This window comes from Lissotriton vulgaris, chromosome 3_1, assembly GCF_964263255.1.
Source record: "Lissotriton vulgaris chromosome 3_1, aLisVul1.2, whole genome shotgun sequence".
Classification (NCBI taxonomy): Eukaryota; Metazoa; Chordata; class Amphibia; order Caudata; family Salamandridae; genus Lissotriton; species Lissotriton vulgaris.
The window spans coordinates 1,368,711,620-1,368,730,003 of record NC_141689.1 but is presented as its reverse complement, the minus strand read 5'-3'; the positions used below and the strand labels follow the sequence as shown (position 1 = coordinate 1,368,730,003).

General features: G+C 41.2%; 1 protein-coding gene across 1 annotated transcript in view; it reads right to left on the bottom strand.

Annotated features, from left to right (window-relative positions):
* LOC147727913 (coiled-coil domain-containing protein 17-like) overlaps nt 1–18,384 on the bottom strand; it is a 751,707-nt gene that overhangs the window by 357,265 nt on the left and 376,058 nt on the right. The window contains exon 5 of the mRNA XM_086961839.1: nt 1,364–1,495. Within this exon, the coding sequence (XP_086817965.1) occupies nt 1,364–1,495 (132 nt within the window). The remainder of the gene's footprint in view (nt 1–1,363; nt 1,496–18,384) is intronic.

Below are 18,384 nucleotides of genomic sequence, written 5' to 3'. Positions count from 1 at the left end.
TGCCAGCACCCCAAGACCAGCATCCCCGGGGGAAGAGTTATAACTGGAGTCGATTGCGCTAAGTTTGAAAGAGATGCAGGGCCTGCAGTCTAGGACCACAGGCACATAGGGGCAAGGCCTCCGAGAGCTACCCCATCAACGGACTCCAAATATAGTCAAGCCCTGAACGGGAGTTCGTCATAATATCAGACATATCCTAGGGCCAGAGCATGCCATGCATGCCATTGAGTCAGGGGGGGGGCCTCCGGGTTTCTTCAAAGCTGCTGCCACTGCCATTTTGGCTGTCCCCAAACACAGCCACATAATAGAACGATACCCCACAGTTTGGTGGTTCAAGCTTGGGTACTGTCGCCCAAGTAGGATGTACTCTAGAGAGTCAGTGATTGGGTAGCCCAAAATCTGTCTGATTTGACAGAGGATCTCCTTGCAGAAGGGGCTGGGTGGCAGGGCAGTCCCATCTGGCAGTCCCACCAGATGTGACGGAAATCCCCCAGCAACCCACAACCCCGAGAACATTGGTCCGACATGTTCGGAAAAAGGGGATGTCGTTTTTGGGGGTAGAGATACCAGTCATACATGATCCTGCAGTGGGATTCCCCTAGAAACATAGAGCGATTATATTTAGCGATGTCTTTATATAGGGAACACCATTGTTTTTCCGTTATAGGGGTCTGTAGGATGTTCTCCCAAAAAGTAATATGATGTTGGGGTTGACAGGGACACGCCGACAGGAGGAGAGAATAGAGAACTGAGATGCATCCTTTAGCCGTGCCACCAACCTGCAGAAATCTCTCTATAGGAAGCAGGTCCCTGGTCACTCCCATTCGCATCCTAGGCTGTTGCACTCAGTGTTTCAACGGGAAAGTAATTAAATTCCTCTGTGGGAGGAAGGCTAAACGCAGAGACACAGTTTGCAAAAGAGTGCAGTTCCCCACAAACGAAAATGTCTGACAGCATTAGGCAACCACCCTCAAGAAGTCTTATTTGGACATCCTACACACCTAAAAGGTTGACAAAATGTCAAAAAAAGCCTGTCAAAAAGTGACAAAGGGGAAGCTCTGTTCATGGACCTGCTCTAACTTGTGCGGAAAGAAAAGCACTAATGTCTGAGTGCCGAGGTGGCACCTAAATAGGTGATGTGGATGTCACAAGAGTGGAGAGGAGGTGAAAATGTCACGTGAAAATGACCGACGCCACCTACCGGCTCACAAGGGTATTGCTCGAGGAAAAATCCTCCAGATCCAATCTGAAGGCTGGGAAATTCACAGGTGAGGAATTTCCGGCTAGATGTCTCTAGCAGACGTTTGTGTTTAAAAATTGCAATTGAACAACAATTACAGGTTCACATATAGGGCACAAGTACCTTATTTCTGACACCAGGGTCCCACTGCTGTAAAATGGAATGTAGGCTTGTTGAAGGAGCGGCTGAATCTTCTCCTTTTTCTTATCAACATATGCACGTGACTCACTGTACCTGCTGTGATTTCTGTTTCTCCTGAAAGAAAGATACACAGTACTTGTTGATTATTTCTGTGAAGTACAAATTATGTTTTCATTCTACTGAAAATATTGTGCTTCAATGAGACAAACAAAAATACATCTTGCATTATGAATATGGGAAGTAGCCTACAAATTCAGGCTAACAGCTTAATTAGACATCAGCAAGACTGATATCTCTACTGCTGCTCCCTTTTTCAAGACACAATTAAGCTGGAAAAAAAAGAATGGAGGGCAATCAAAAATAATTCCCGGTGGCTAGGAAACTAATAATAATTTGCACCCACCATTTTTCAGTGCCTCTGAAAATTATATTTCAACCTGGTTTGCAGAATGGCACGAGCATATACATTCCTTATGAGTGGCTTGAATGTTATTACCAGAGGAAAATTCTGAATGTCCTTATGATCCCACATCCTGCTTTACAAGTCAAGTAGAACCACCAGGTTTATGGAGCTATGGGAGCAGAGGCTCAGGCCAGTCCCCAGCAAACCCTGGCAGAAGGAGGATTATGCAATGCTTTCCCCAGCAACTCAAGAGCCTAACTTTCCCCATTACCATCCTACAAACCACTGCCCCCACACAGCACTCCCATTTGTCACCTGCTCAAATGGGAATTTGAAATGTTCCAGAGTCGGGCAAAACTTGTGCAAAAGGACCCAATAATTTCAGGTCGAGAAAGTTATTCCCTGTTCTGGGGAGTTTAACTCATAATCCCCGTTAACACATGGTGAGATACCATACACACGCATCAATTGTGTTCCTGGTATTTCCCAATGGAGTTACTAGGGTATTTTTAATGAGTCTGTTAATCAGCCCTGAAACCCTGAAATCTCGTAGTAGCTTTCTGAGTGCCAATATGCATTGTTTTGGGGAATAATTCATGGAGTTCATGATTGAAATGTTTACCCTTTCAATTAAGAGAGAATTAAGACTATAATGCAAAATGCATGTGTTTTGTGTTTTGAGACAATATTTCAGTGTACACACTCTTCCTATATATAAAATAAAAAAAATAGGACCAGACTGTGTACAGGGTTCATCGCTTTAGTCTGTCTTCTACTTCAAACAGATATAAACCAATTATATATGTGGAAATCTGGAATTCCCACATTAGCAAACTACTGGCTACTGTTGTTATGTATTGTAGTAGAGTTAAAATGTTACATTCCATTATGACATTTTGAAAATTATCATTTTCTGGACAATGTTAAAAAAAAGGTTAGATTCAATTAAAAACATGGAGGCACGTATTATGCTGTCTCTCACCTTTACAATTCATGAGCAGCAAAGAAATAATAACTGTAACATTTCTTTAAAATACCTACAACTCCAATGAAAATTGCAACACAAGCAGCACACTTCTCTCTAAAGACCACCTCTTACTCTTTTCTCGCATATGAACATGAGGTCTCACGCTACAATCCTTAACTTCAAGGTCGAATAACCAAATCACCCGGTGCTAAACTGTCGCGTTGTACTAACCTGGGAATCAAGATCCAACAGGAGCTAGTATCTACACTTCCCTGAAGCCACTGTCGACCATGCACAGAATACCTATGCCCTTCAGCTTTAGAACTGGGAGAAGGGAAGTGCAACAAGAGAGAGAGAGAGAGACAGGCACACAGGATATATTCACCTCACCTGTTCTTACTGACTGACTCATCATGCACTACAGAGGTGTTGATATCTACAACAAGAAATCATTATTTTACAATTTCCTCAATGACAGTAAAGTCCACTATTTCTACTATCACATCTATGGCATCCTCCTTATGGAAACTCTGTAAAACTCACTGTCTGGGTGCTGATGACTCTATGAAATCCCACAGCTGAAAGAAATAAGTAAACTGATTAAAAATGTGTGGAATAATGTAAACTGTAAAACACCCTTTAAATCTCTAACTACCTTTATAGAGTTAGAAATCAAGCCTGTTATTTCAATGATTCTCACTACACAAAGTTCCTCAGCTATAAGATAAAAATTATTCATTATATTTGTACTTTTTACTCGTGGCGATATACATTCACTTCCCCCTGCAGCATTACCTTATTACCCTATGTGATTCAAATAATCTAAACAAAGTCTGTGCAATATAAAGGATTCACTTGCTCCTCCAATGAATTGGCACAGTAGAATCTGTAATCCAAGAAAGGGTGACTTTTGTGTATAAAGGTGTAAATCCTTGAAATGATGGCTCGAATACTAAAATGCAAATCAAAGTTTAAATCTCTAATCTTTATCCAAAACACTTCTCTGAGAACAAGGTTGTAGACAAATCCTAATGAAAGTGCAATTAAATCCAATTGCGTGGCATGATTAGGTCAGGCTAAAGCTAATAAGTATCAAAATTGCCGCTCAAGGAACTCTCGGAATCACGAGAGAAACTTATACTCAATGGCGCTAAGATGCTGCCATCTTTGAACATCTTAAGAGAATTCTGTGGCACTCTGAGAAATGTAGTTTATCTTGATTCCACTTGCTTATTTTGAGTCGTGAAGGCTTTGCGTCATAAGCCTCACACCTAGCTGCACCTACACTCTTGTGTACATATGACCTCCTCTGCAGTGGAAGACTTGATTACCCATGACATTTAAAGGAGATATCTCCAAACCTGCCCAGCACACACAGGTGCATGGGACACGGATCTTGACATAAACTTCTGTCTTCTGTGTGTCAAATAACTGGGAATGGAAACAGAAAAGGCTCCTTTTATAAAGTACATAAAACTACATGATAATGTGAACATTTCATTGTGATATGTAGGCTACCACAAAACAACATTGTCACAAACGATGGTCCACTCACTATTCCTCTCGATTTCTTTTGCAGGGGAGAATAATAGTCGCCTTTATGTCTTTAACAGAAGCTAGATGTTCTTATTGTTGCCTAGAAAATCATCATTCTTTTGTCAGACAATTCGGTGGCTCAGTGGACTAATGCATCCATTCCAGAGATCAGTGTTTGCCCTCATGATCACAAGTTTGAAAACTGTTGGTGAACTCAGCCGTTCATCCTACTCAGGACTATAAAATGGGTAAGACTGAAGTTGTAACAATAAACATCTGCTATTTCAGTGCCTAGAGACCCAAGACCTGGGTGAACATGTGCCTTAGAAATAAATATGATTCTTTAGACACAAAGCCTCCTATTAGGCTGTTCCAAGATGGCAGATGCCACGACAAACATAACCTATTTGTTGCAAAAGGTAAAGTAACACAGGTTTAGAAAAAGCCATTTGTAGGGTAAAATGACACAACTTGTCCTATTGGCCCAGGATCACTGACAGAATATCGACAGTCAGAATATCGAGGTACAAAAATATCGACCCAAAAATATCGATGCCCAGAATATCGAAGTCCTATCTACAAAATGGTAAGGACAAAAATATTGAGAAAAAAAATATTGTTGTCAAAAATATCGTTATTAAAAATATCGTTTTTTTAATGTTTAAAAAATAATGTAACAAATAGTAAATAATACATATAATTAAAAGAAACATACTCAAAATTATTTTAAAGTGTTTAAAATGATAACTACTACATATAATGTAAAAATGAATTAAACATATATATGTATAACATATAATATATATACTTACTGGGGGGGCTTGACTAGCCATCGATCATGGCGGACGTGAACTGAGCGAGCTCCAGAGCCCAAGCACAGTTCTCCGGTGCCATTGCAGAATCCGGGCCCTAGTGAGCTGTGCCAAGAGTGCAGGGAGCCGAGAACGCTGAGCAGCAAACATCCTGGTGCCAAAGACGCACTGATTTCCGACACAGAAGCGAAATCAGAGCCACAGCCTCTACGGTGGCGGTTCACTAGGGAGTGGACTTGTGACGACGGTGGAAGACAGCGGGACCTGAGCGGTGTTCTGCACCGACGCCTGATAGATGGAGATCGCCTGGACCGAGTACACTGGGGGTCTGATGATTGAGGATGAGAGGAAGGAGGACCTGTGGCGATACTCCGAGGCCCAGACTAAGACCCTGTGAAGTGCAGCCTTTGGCGGCACCCAGGACCATCTGGAACTGCGCAGCTGGTGAGTGGAGGTAGTCAGAGGTGGGCCGGGACCGGACCCCACATCGAGCTACGGGCCTCTCCGGGTGGATGTTGCCATATGCCCTGAAGACGGATGGACTGCGAAATATTCTCCCTTTGCTAATGGCCTACTCATCCATGGCCTGGGCGGTGGAAGTAGACTGCGACACAAGAGGGATCCCCCCCAGGCCGAACTGAAAAGGGCGCATCCCTATACGCGGCGCGCTGACCGGGGCGCACCTCACATCGGGACTCTGTCTGCACCACGGAGTACGGTTAGTGTACCCCCGGTGCGTATTCCCCCTGGATGGTGGCAAGGTGAATTGGTGGGCACACGCCTCCCCCAGAAACCTTCATCCTCCTCCTGTGGATTGGTGGGGGCCCACCCATCATCCCGATGTTGCTGGAGGTTGCTTGGATAGGCATCTCTTTGTGCCGGAATCATTTTACCTGGTTGAGGGTGCAACACTGAACGACCTGAGCCTGGGCACCACAAATCGTGCTGCCCACCCCTTCCATTTCTGCCACCCTAATTCTATTGTGCTGCTAGAGTCGCTCATATCAGACGCTTCAAGCACAGAGGAGACCTGATTAGGGCCAGTGACCTCCTGCATGGGAAACAACACTTACAACGCAACTTTTACAACGCACTACCTTTACAATGAAACTTTCACAACGCAACCTCCATTACAACGTATACTATTACAACGTAACCATTACAACGCATGTCACTACAACGCATAGCACTACAACGCATGTCATTACAACGCAGTCATTACAACGCATACCATTACAACGCATACCTACGCTATCCAACACTTACCCTACTGTTGCACCCCCTGGAGTTAGAATAGTAATTTTTACCCCTACACTATCCAACATTTACCCTACTGTTGCACCCCCTGGAGTTAGAATAGTAATTTTTAACCCTACACTATCCAACACTTACCCTACTGCTGCACCCCCTGGAGATAGAATAGTAATTTTTACCCCTACACTATCCAATACTTACCATACATGCAATGTAATGGTATGTTTTGTAATGGTATGCGTTGTAAATTTAGTATGCGTTGTAGTGGAATGCGTTGTGAAGGTAGTTTCAAAGAATTCGTTGTTATGGCATGCGTTGTAATGGAATGCGTTGTAATGGATGTTGTGGTGTAAAAAATGCGCTGTAAAGGTATGCGCTGTAAAAGTATGCGTTGTAACGACATACATCCCTCCTGTATGGCTCAGGACTACTGCGTGCTGAGAAGGTGGTGAGCGGCGGAGAATAAACATCAAAGGCCATGGGCCGCCCGAAAGGAAAGCCGCAGGAAACAACCGCTCATACCTCAAATGACACAGATGTACGGGACCCCAATACAACCACATAGGGTAAAGGTGTTGGGACAAGCACAGTAGCAAATATTTACATTAGCACCTTTACGGTCTACAAAAGATCCACAAGTTCTCCTCTAGTCATAACACATAGGGCATGATTAGTTCATAGATTTGTGTCCCATGTGTTTGGCGGTGTGTAGAAGTCTACATTTCGACCCCTAGGCGTATTTGTCTAGTGCCTAAAGAGATTGTGTATCTCTCTACAGAACCTGAAGAGCGGTTTCGCTGCCATATTAGGAAGGTCCAATCACAGAACTTCCTCCAAGTGCTCCCTACTATCTACTGTCCTGATGAAGTCCCCAATGTGAGGATACACCAGCCCTTGAATGCCTAGGGCTCGAAACGTAGACTTCTACACAGAGGAGAACTTGTGGATCTTTTGTAGACCGTAAAGGTTCTAATGTAAATATTTGATACTGTGCTTGCCACAAACACCTTTACCCTATCCCTCACCTATCCAATCACCCCATTCCTCTCACAAAGTTTCCTCTCCTATCTCACTGAGAGCACAGTGTAACGACACACATGAATAAACCATAATGTTTTGAATTGAAAAGCATTTAATGTGTGCGTAAAATAATGATAATTGGGATAAATATTTTCTCTTCCATGTTTTGAACAAACAAACATTTGACGAATGTGCAACGAAATAAATGCACTTTTTTGACAAACATATCAAGTTATTGTATTGTGGTAGATTCTATGTCACTATTTAGAAATAATCAAACTACCTCGACTCTGCTCTCGAACGTAATGCTCTGGCTCAGTCAGTGGGCAGCCGGACACTATTTCCCACTGTGACGCCCCAAACGGCCGATGACCTGCTGGGTCTGTAGGTGCTTTATATTCTCCCCAAAACCAGCTAATGCCATGGTTCGGTGCGGCGACGGCACGAAGACTACAAGACAATTATATCCTTTGCTCGGATTCTTGTGTGATTTCATGGCTTCTTATAATTGTTCATTTCCTGCTCGTGTTCGGAGGAGCTCTTGAATGTGTGATTTTTCACATGTCGGTTATGGCTACCGGCTCCCACTTTGCAAATGGTAATGTTTACAAAGTAACTGTTAAATGTGTGTTATGTTTGGTTTGGCCTTGTTTAGTTTATAGGCAAGGTCTGGTATCTAGGTTGACACAGGGGTCCAGAGGCTTTGGTACAATGCAATTACTAGATCCTGTCAGAGACAGTGGTTCCTTTTTCAGGAGACATCAGGCGCAGGCAAGGAATAATGCACAACCTGGACACATATAATTTCATCACATGGAACGTCCATCGCTTAGGATCAGTGTATAAGTGACATAGGGTGCATGCACACTTGCTACACCGTAAGGCACATGTAGTCTTCCTTCAAGAGTCTCATCTGACGGAGGCCGAAACCGCAAAGATGCAGAGGAAATGGAGAGGCAGTTAATCTCTTCTAATTATTCGGCCTTTGCCAGGGGGGGTGGCAATTTGGATAGGAGTAGATCCATTTGTTATACTGGACTAAAGGGTGGACACGCAGGGCAGATTCATTTTTTGGCGTGGCACATTAGATAGAGTGTCTGTAATCCTGGGAATCGTGTATGCCCCAAACTTTGATCAAAGCAAATACTTCCTGGGTCTGAACTCGATACTAGCTGGATGGGAGGCACACCCATGGATAATAGGGGGAGACTGTAATGCTGTTATGGACATCGGCCTTGATCGATCACAGCCTCCCCTGTGAGGCATGGTAGCTAGCAAATAAGCAGAAGCGCTGTGCACCTGGGTAGATGGCTGGTCCCTATGCGATGTGTGAGGCAAAGGAACCGGCTGCATAAAGAATACTCCTTTTATTCCCCGGTGCACCAATTGCATACTCGAATAGATAGACTTATGTGCTCCCGCTCCATGGCAGACCAGGTAACACACACCACCTACCTAGCAAAGACATTCTCTGACCACAACCCACTGGAGGTCGCATTTACCGGTGGTAGAATACCAACTCCAGTCCCTACATGGAAACTCTGGCCCCAATTGCTGGAGCACAAATGGCCTGATTCTGATGCGGTTAGGGAGGCCTCCTAATGGCATTTGCTCCTTCAAAATCGGATCAGGAACGTGTCTTCCTGACCCAGGGCCCAATTATGATGTGGTTAGGAACATATGCTCCCATTGAAGTCAATAGGAGTCCAACCAAATCGTATCAGGAAGCATCCAGATGCATCGTACTCGGTCGGCCGGACTCTCCCGATCCGAGTGGGTTGGAAACCATTTCCAAACCGATTCGGTCGGGAAGCTTTCCAACCCGCATCAGAATCGGGCCCAAAGTGTTTAATAATACCCTCTCTACAACACTTGGGAATTATTTCTCTGAAAATAAAAAAAGCTGCGTCCACAATATTAGTCGAATGGGATGTGTTAAAGACGGTTATCAGAGGGATGGCAATTGGCGCCATGGTGGGTGCGAGGCAGGAGGTGCATAGAAACCTAAAAGCAGTAGAGGACAAAATGACAGTACTTGAGTGAGAGGTGCTACATGACACCACTAAACAGCCTCTCTTACAGGAAGCACGTATTCAACACGCAGAACTGTTAGAAACACTCAGGCTGATCGACTACAGCTCATACACTCAAATCAAACACTCGGGCAGTTTATTAGCAAAATTATTAAGACCCACCCACTACTATCATTAGCCACGTTAATTTACCTGGTTGAGGTGCAGCATCTATGCAGTAACATTAACGAGGCACTTAGCACATATTATGAGACATTATATAGCAGACCACCCCAACTAGATGACTCCTATTTTGATGATTGTCTTATGGATTTACCATATCAGCAGGTACGAGAGGGTATGCAGGACACACTGGCAGGACCCATCACAAGAATAGAAATTAAGTCAGCCATACGCGGGCTTTGCACCCAACAAGGCTATGGCCTCCCGGTGGAGTTTTATGAGGCTTCTTCGGAGATACTAGTACCCCAATTAAAGGAAGTATATAACACGTCACTGGAGTTGGGACACCTCCCTCACACCACTGTTCAAGCACTGGTGATATAGTTGCCAAAACCGGCTGACATGTCGGGCTATCGGCCCCTGTCACTATTACCCACAGAATACAAAATCTTAAGCAAAATCCTGGCAAATCGAATACAACCATACTTAAACTCGGTTAATTCATGCTGATCAATGTGGATTTAGACCGGCACGGAACACGTCATAAACATATGTAGGTTACACCATATAATGGCAACAGACCTGCCTTGCCACCAGTGAGCAGGCTGCGTCGCACTAGACATGAAACAAGCGTTCGATATGCTATTGTGGGATTATATGTACACAGCCATAGCTCACTTTGGCCTTCCCCCCAGAATATCTAAAATGGGTGCGTTTATTGTATGAAGCCCCAACAGCAAGGGTCAGATCTGGTAAGCATATCTCACAGGAATATCAGGTCCACAGAGGCACGCGCCAGGGGTGCCCCCTGTCCCCAATACTGTTCGTCCTGACACTGGAACCATTAGCACTCTGGCTACGGCTGGAGGCCTCCCAGTGTGGTATATCCATAGGTGCCTTCACTCATTTGATATCGGCGTATGCGGATGATTTAGTTATTTATGCGAGAGATCTCCTGGGGGGCCTGGACCCAATGCCGAGATTTTTTGCAGATTTCAAAGGAATCTCTGGCTTAGCAATCAATGAATGTAAATCAAATGCCTTTTTCTTCCTTGAACACCCACACCCGGGTAATGTTACCTTCGGGATTCTAATACTATTGACAGCCCCACACACCTTCAAATACCTGGGCATCAACATATATCGCTCACAAGTGGACATGCTGGAAGGTAACCTAAACAAGGCTATCAGGAGTATACCATCTCAGGTGGCCTTCTAGACCACACTGCCTTTCTCCGCCATGGGCCAAGTAGCAATATCTAAGATGGTAGTACTCCCACGTATTTTATATTATTTTACTAATCTACAGATGACGGTACCTCCGACTATTTTTAGTACACTGGATACTATCCTAATAGAGCTTATCTGGGGATCAGGACGCCGCAGAATAAGCCCTAAGAAACTGCAGATAGACACCAGAGGGGGCCGACTGGGAGCACCGGATTTTAGAGCTTATTACTACTCATGTCGATTACAGTGGCTGTACTACTGGATGGCGGGACATAACTTGTAGGAGATTGGCTACGCTATGCGCCACATTGAGCAGGGGCTGCTGGATACTCTACTGTTGCCCCATAGTAAACTTCCACCGACAATACCACCATTGTTGTACACCGCACTAGAGGGCTGGAAGAAAGCTTTGAAATATACATCCAGCTGTTGTACTTATGCAGGTAATCTTCCACTAGTGGGGATACCATTGGCGTTCGGTAGGCTAACAAAACAAGCACTTGGACCGTTGCTAGATGCCGGGGTTGACATGATTGGGGCACTCTTTGATGGGGAGACGCTCATGGACCACGATAACTTTTTACAGACAACTGGGGCCCCAACACACAATACATGACACATGCAGCGCTAATACAATATGTTAAAAAGCAATGGTCCCCCAACCGGGAGGAGCCACAAATACATGTACTGGTTAAGTCCCTATATTATATGGGACAGGGGGGCTACCTCATTAATTGGTTATATTTAAGCATTCGGGTATATGTGAAGCTCCCCCTCGACACTCTCCGGACGCAATGGGTGGCGGACGAGGGACGGGATCTCACAGACAAGGAATGGGCGGATATCTTGGAGCACCCCAGGAGGATACCTCAAAATGCAAAGCTCAAGTTTATACAATACATGATTATACACAGAGCTTATCTGACCCCACGTAGATTACAAATGATGTACCCAGCCACTGCCCACCAATGCCCCCGGTGCAAATTGCCAGAGGCTGACCTGCTTCATATGCTATGGGCGTGCCCGCGACTTGGGGAGTTTTGGGGCAGATTCAAACGAATAGTTGAGGAAGTTACACACCTGTCCATAGGGGACACAGCAATGGAGTGCTTGTTGGGCTTCCGCAGATGCAGGAAAGCACTCAAAGTACAACTGTATTTATTGGATCTGGCATTGTTGGTAGCTAAAAGATTTATTGCAATGCGTTGGAAGTCAGCCAAATCTCCGACATTACACACATGGCACAGCAAACTGATCAGATCGGCCGGGGCTCCCACTGACTTCCAAGAGAAAACCTGGGTGGCCCTGGGGGTAACAAGCCATAATATCGAAAAAAATAAATAGAATGGACATAAAATGGAAGTAAAAATATAGAATGGACAAAATATCGAATGGACACAATATAGTCATTAAAAATATCGAATTGAAGGTAAGTAATATCGATTGTCAAAATATAGAAGTCAAAATATCGAAGTATATAATATAGGCATTAAAATATATCGCTTTTTAATAATATCGCATTTTTTAAAGTGTTTGTATGTTAGTATATGTGTGAAAAGTGTACATTATTTTTGTAATGTATGTTTAATTTATTTTTTAATTCTGTAGTGAGTTATGGGTTATAGGGGAATAGGGTGCGAAGTAATTTAATTATATTAAAATAAATATTAATTTTTAGAAATTATTGATTATTTTTAATTTAATTTTGCTTTTTAGTTCTGTAGCGGGAAGTGGGTTTGTAGGGGAATAGTGTGGGAAGTGATTTAATTGTAATTTAATAAATATTTGTATTTATTTATTGGTATTCATTTTGAATTTATTGTTAAGTAATTTTTAATTGGTACTTCATTTTTATTAATTGATTAATTGATAATTATGTTAATTGTATTAATTTATTTTCCGTAGCGGGTTGTGGGTTTATAGGGGAATAGGGTGGGATGTTATTTAATTGTCATAAAGTAAATAATTTATTTTTATTTATCGGTATTGATTTTTAATTTATTGTTAATTCATTTTTAATTGGTAATTCATTTTTATTAATTGGTAATTCATTTGTATTAATTGATTAATTGATAATTATGATAATTATATTAATTTATTTTCCGTAATGGATTGTGGGTTTATAGGGGAATAGGGTGGGAAGCAATTTAATTGTAATTAATTACATTTTAAAATACTTTTTGTGTATTGATAATTAATTTACTGTTAATAATGATTAATTGGTATTAATTGTTATTATTAATTAGTTTTTGTTATTGAAAATTAATTAGTTGTTAATTATGAATAGGTAATTAATTTCTAATACCTTATATTTATTTGCATTCTTAATTGATTAATTATTACATAATATTAAATTGGTAATTGGTAATTCATTTTAATATTTTTTTATTGGTATTGATATTTCATTTATTTTTATTAATAGATTAAATCATTACTTTCCCTACTGTTAAACTCAATGGAGTGGTAATAGTAATTTTTACCCCTACACTATCCAACACTTTCCCAACCGTTGCACTCTCTGGAGTGAGAAGTAATTTTTACCGTCCCACTATCCAACGCTTTCCCTACTATTGCACTCACTGGAGGGGGAATCGTTTTTTAACCCCTACGCTATCCAATGCTTTCCCTACTGTTGCACTCTCTGGAGTGGGAATAGTAATTTTTACACTCCCGCTATCCAACGCTTTCCCTACCGTTGCACTCACTATAGTGAGAATAGTATTTTTACCCCTAAGCTATCCAACGCTTTCCCTACTGTTGCACTCACTGGAGTGGAAATAGTACATTTTACCCTCCCGCTATCCTACGGCAAAAGTATTGTATATTTTTTATTAATATTACGTTAATATATATATATATATATATATATATATATATGTGTATTAAAAAATAAAATTGTATATGTTTAACTTACAATAATTATTTATTGATTGTAAGGTTATTTAAGTATTTTTAAGTATGTTTTAGTTAGTTACATTTATTATTTCATTAATTTTAAATTACTTTTAGGACATTTAATAAAATTCGATATTTTGACTAAGTATATTTTTTACAACTATATTTTAGATTCAATATTTTTGTACTTACCTGTTTACAGACAGGAATTCGATATTTTTGCATTCTATATTTTGTCCACTATATTTTGGTAGGTCGATAATTTGGCATTCAGTGATCCGGCTCTAGGGATGATGGTGGCCAGGTGAAATACGGCTAAACTGTAGAAGGTACTTGAAATACCTACACTGGGTACATGGAAAAAAGACATGGATTGGTGCATGGTATTTGAAAAGATGGTGTAAGTATCACGGGGCTGCAACAAGAAATGGTCACATATCTTGGGTAAATGGAACACATATAGAGGGAATATTTGTGAGCACCCGCAGCAGCAAAACATCCTGAATAGGACACAGGCTGATAACCACATGCTCATAAGTATTGTTTGGAATTGTATTTGTAATGTATTTAAGATGTCATCAATAAAAAGAATTATAAAAAAAATATATTAAGGCTCTTAGTCACCTTTATAACAGAATATACCCATATGACGTAGACATTCCTCGTTGCTCTAAAATGAATCCAGTGAGTCTGGAAAGAAAATTAAATACATTGACCATAAACCATCCCTAAGCCCTACAACTTTATGGACGGAATTGTAGAACAATACCAATGTTATGGTGAAGTCTACAAATTTAATCTAAAAGACTTTTTGCCCATTGAAGGTTTCTTTAGTTTCACTAGATAAATCACACCAAACATATATTTCGGATGGCATGGCAAGTTTTTCAATAGGTGAGTTTGTCACCAACTATTTGTCAGAAAGAAAGTATTGGGTACATTCATTGACGAATATCTATATCTTGCTGTCCATTCTGGGACACCAATCCTCCTACCTAACTTTGTTTTTGCGAGGGTTAGGCCCAGATGCCCACCTTGGGCAGATTCAATAACTTTGTCCCAAAGGCCATGTGGAGGGATTAACTTGTCACAAACCTTCAGCCTCAGACAGCTCTTGAGCTATTTTCTAGACTGTTGTTTTTCTGGTTACAAAGAATTTTCACTTGGCCATCCACTGATAGATAGCCTGAGTACTTCTTGCAGTGAATTGTCCTGAAGCACCTAATTTCCCCCTTAGACCACAATTGTGCAAACAGAGTCACTGAACTCACATCCCGTGATTACACATTCCTCGAAACACTAATTTTCCTCATTACAATCTTCAACAATGGGCAATCTGGTGAGGCAATCTGCCAGGACATTCTTCCCATCAGGAATACACTCTATCTTAAAATTGTATTCTAACAAAGTAGGTGTCAATCTAGACAACCTAGCTGTAGCTAGTTTTATTTGAACTCCCTAAAGAATATGTAGAATATGTGGTTTATGGTCGATGGTCCGTTCTGAAGATGAACTGCATGCCCCACAAGTAAGCCTTAAACCACATATCATGTACAGCCCAGCATCTCATTTTCAATCACAGAGTATCGCATCTTGATGTCATTGACAGGGCATGATGCAAAACCAATAATGTGTTCAACTGATCTTTCAAACGGAGATAATACTGTTCCCAATCCATGTGCACTTGCAGCAACTGTGATGAAAGTATTGTGTCCTTCAACAAAAGGTCGAGGAGCAGGGGCCTGTGAAATGACAGCTTTCATCTTTCAAACTAGCTTTTGTATTTTTTACTACATTCATACACTGACTTGTTTTTAAGTAAATGTGAAAACTTTCAGCGAGATCTGCAAACTCCTTTTATGAATTTTGAGTAAAATTCACACATACCCAAGAAGGATTTTCTAATTGTACAAAATCTTTGGGCATCGGGAAATGGATGATGACATCAACCAATACGAATTTCAATAACTCCAAAACCTATGAGAACATGCCCTAGATATTCTATCTCTTTGGTTCTGAAAACACACTTGTCCTTTCTTAATGTAACTCTTTCCTCTTTCAAAACTATCAAGACTTTTAACAGCGATCTAATAATGTTCTTGCGCCAAATCCCCAAATACAAGGATATCATCTTGAGATGCCACAACTTTGGGAATATCCTTCAAGATTTCAGAAATCCCCATCTGGAAGGCTGAAGCAGCTGAGGCTATTCCAAAGTGTGACCTACAAAAGTGGAAAATCCCCGTTTGGATGATAAAGGAAGTGATCAGGGTGTAGCATTATCTGATGATAAGACACGTTCATGTCTAATTTGGTAACCTTTATGACTTAGTCAACAAGGTTTCAATCCAAGGTAGAGGAAGATTTTCTACCCAAATTGAATTATTCAAACTTCTCAGATCAACACACGTAGCTCACCAGACAACTTTTGCTCTAAGACCAATGGCAACAACCAGAGACTCGCTTCCGCAATCTCAATGATACCTTGATGCAATAAATTAAGTATCACACTAAAAAGGACATTGTGATGCATGTGCTTCACAGGTGGGTGTTGCTCTTTAATCTTGATAACATGTTCAAATTGAGAATTGTGCCAACCATAGATAGATCTATTTTTAAAAACAATTTCAGCCATACCGAAACCTGTCAGATGTATCCTACTGACTTCAAATGCCACACTAGTGACGTCTGGAGGCAACAAGATGTTATGTTTCCAATATAGCTTGTTGTTTTTGGTTGAAGTTATGGTGGTGTTTGCACCAGAGTTTACTAAGAATGTAATATACATCAACTAGAGGGTCTCTACATGACTTGTCAGTCTCTGTAGAACAGTTACCTATCACATCTACCATCAGTACCAACTCATCCAGCCTATGTTGAAGCAAATCAGTGTTGTCCGCATGGTAACTTTTATCAGTAATACTCATCACCTTTATTCTCGTCACACTCCTACGTGCTTTGCTAAAAGGGTCAAGTTGATCATAGTTCCTGCAAACTTGGTTAGCAGCAGGATAATTACGGGAATTGGCCAAATGTGTATACAACCCACTTTTGAAACATATATTTTGTTTTGTAGTGCTTTTCGTTGCAACTTTACCTTTACTCTGGAATTTATATTTTGTTGCAATGGAACCATGCTGAATTATGCATATTGGAAAAATAAAATAATAAGATTGCATGCATGCACTTGTTCTACCACTGTTTGGACCTAAAAGAACAACCTGAACCCAGAGTTGTTTGAGAAGACTGAAATTGTTTTCATTCAAGTTCCTACTTTTGAATACTTTATGCAACGTCCAGTGCTCTGTCTAAAGATGGGTTCTTGTATGTTAACAAGCTCTCTTTGATCAACTGGAAACTAGTTGATCACAAATCAATTGAGAGGTGAAACCCTCAAGTGCATAGTCCTTTGCTAGTACTTTAAGTGACGTTACAACAGTCAACAGGCTCATTTTGGCCTTCAGTTCGTGTGAAAAACTTGTGCCCTATCACCACCAAGTTTATTTCTCCTTAATTTATTTGTTGCTGGATAGCAACTTAAAATTCATCAATGTCTTCTCCTTCTTTAGGGACATAGGGCCAGATGTAGGTGGCCATTTACCGACCGGTAAATGGGTATTTGTGATGTAGGGGCCCTATTTTACCAATTCGGTAAATTTACCGACTCGGTAAAATACCGAATCAGTATTTTTACCGATTCGGTAACTGCCAGATGTAGGTGGGACTCTTCTGAGTCCCAAAGGCCTTACCGATTCGGTATTTTACCACCCAATCCAATTGGGTGGTAAAATACCGAATCCAGGTGTGCATGCACATTTGTGCATGCACACCTATGCCATGTGACAGACAGACATGCCCTTATGGCATATCTGTGTGCCACATGGCACACATGCCTGTATTTGGGGTGCTAGAGGGTGTCAAAGTGACACCCCCTGCACCCTTGCAGGACTCGGTATTTACCGAATCGGTAAATACCGATTCGGTAATGCCCATTGATTCCTATGGGCTTCAAGGCCCATAGGAATCAATGGGAATTACCGAATCGGTATTTACCGATTCAGTAAATACCGATTTTTACAGATTCGGTAATTCAATTACCGAATTTACCTAAATCTCCCTCCTTCAATTTTACTGATTCATAAATACCGAATCGGTAAAATTCGGTATTTATGAGTCGGTAAAATATACTTACCTACATCTGGCCCTGTGGTAAATTGTCAAAAATGTTCTGCCCTTCATTGCCTAGATAGTAGTAGAGTAAGTTCTTTTAAATGTTCAAATCCATGTGTTCCATTTTATTGGTGAATGACCAGGTTCCTGTAATAGAAAAGATGGTGGTATAGCACTATGTGAAGCAACCATGAGAGAAGTTCTATTCACACTGAACAGCACACTGACAGAGTTGAAATCCTCCTCCAGCAAAAATATGAAAGAACACTAGTGAAAGGCCGAACTGTATATTATACCATGAAAAAGCTTGTGAGTAATCCGTTTCATCACACAGTATTGATCAAATATCACTTCGGTAAATAAGCTTAATATGCAAATACAGACTAGTTACCCTGAGTTGCTGTTTTGCTTTTAAAACATTAGATGACAGTACAGGAGAAAGAACATACTGTAGTTGTTTGGCAAATCATTGGATATGAAATTTGCTGTCTTGTTAACTTTACAGCAATTAACATAGACAT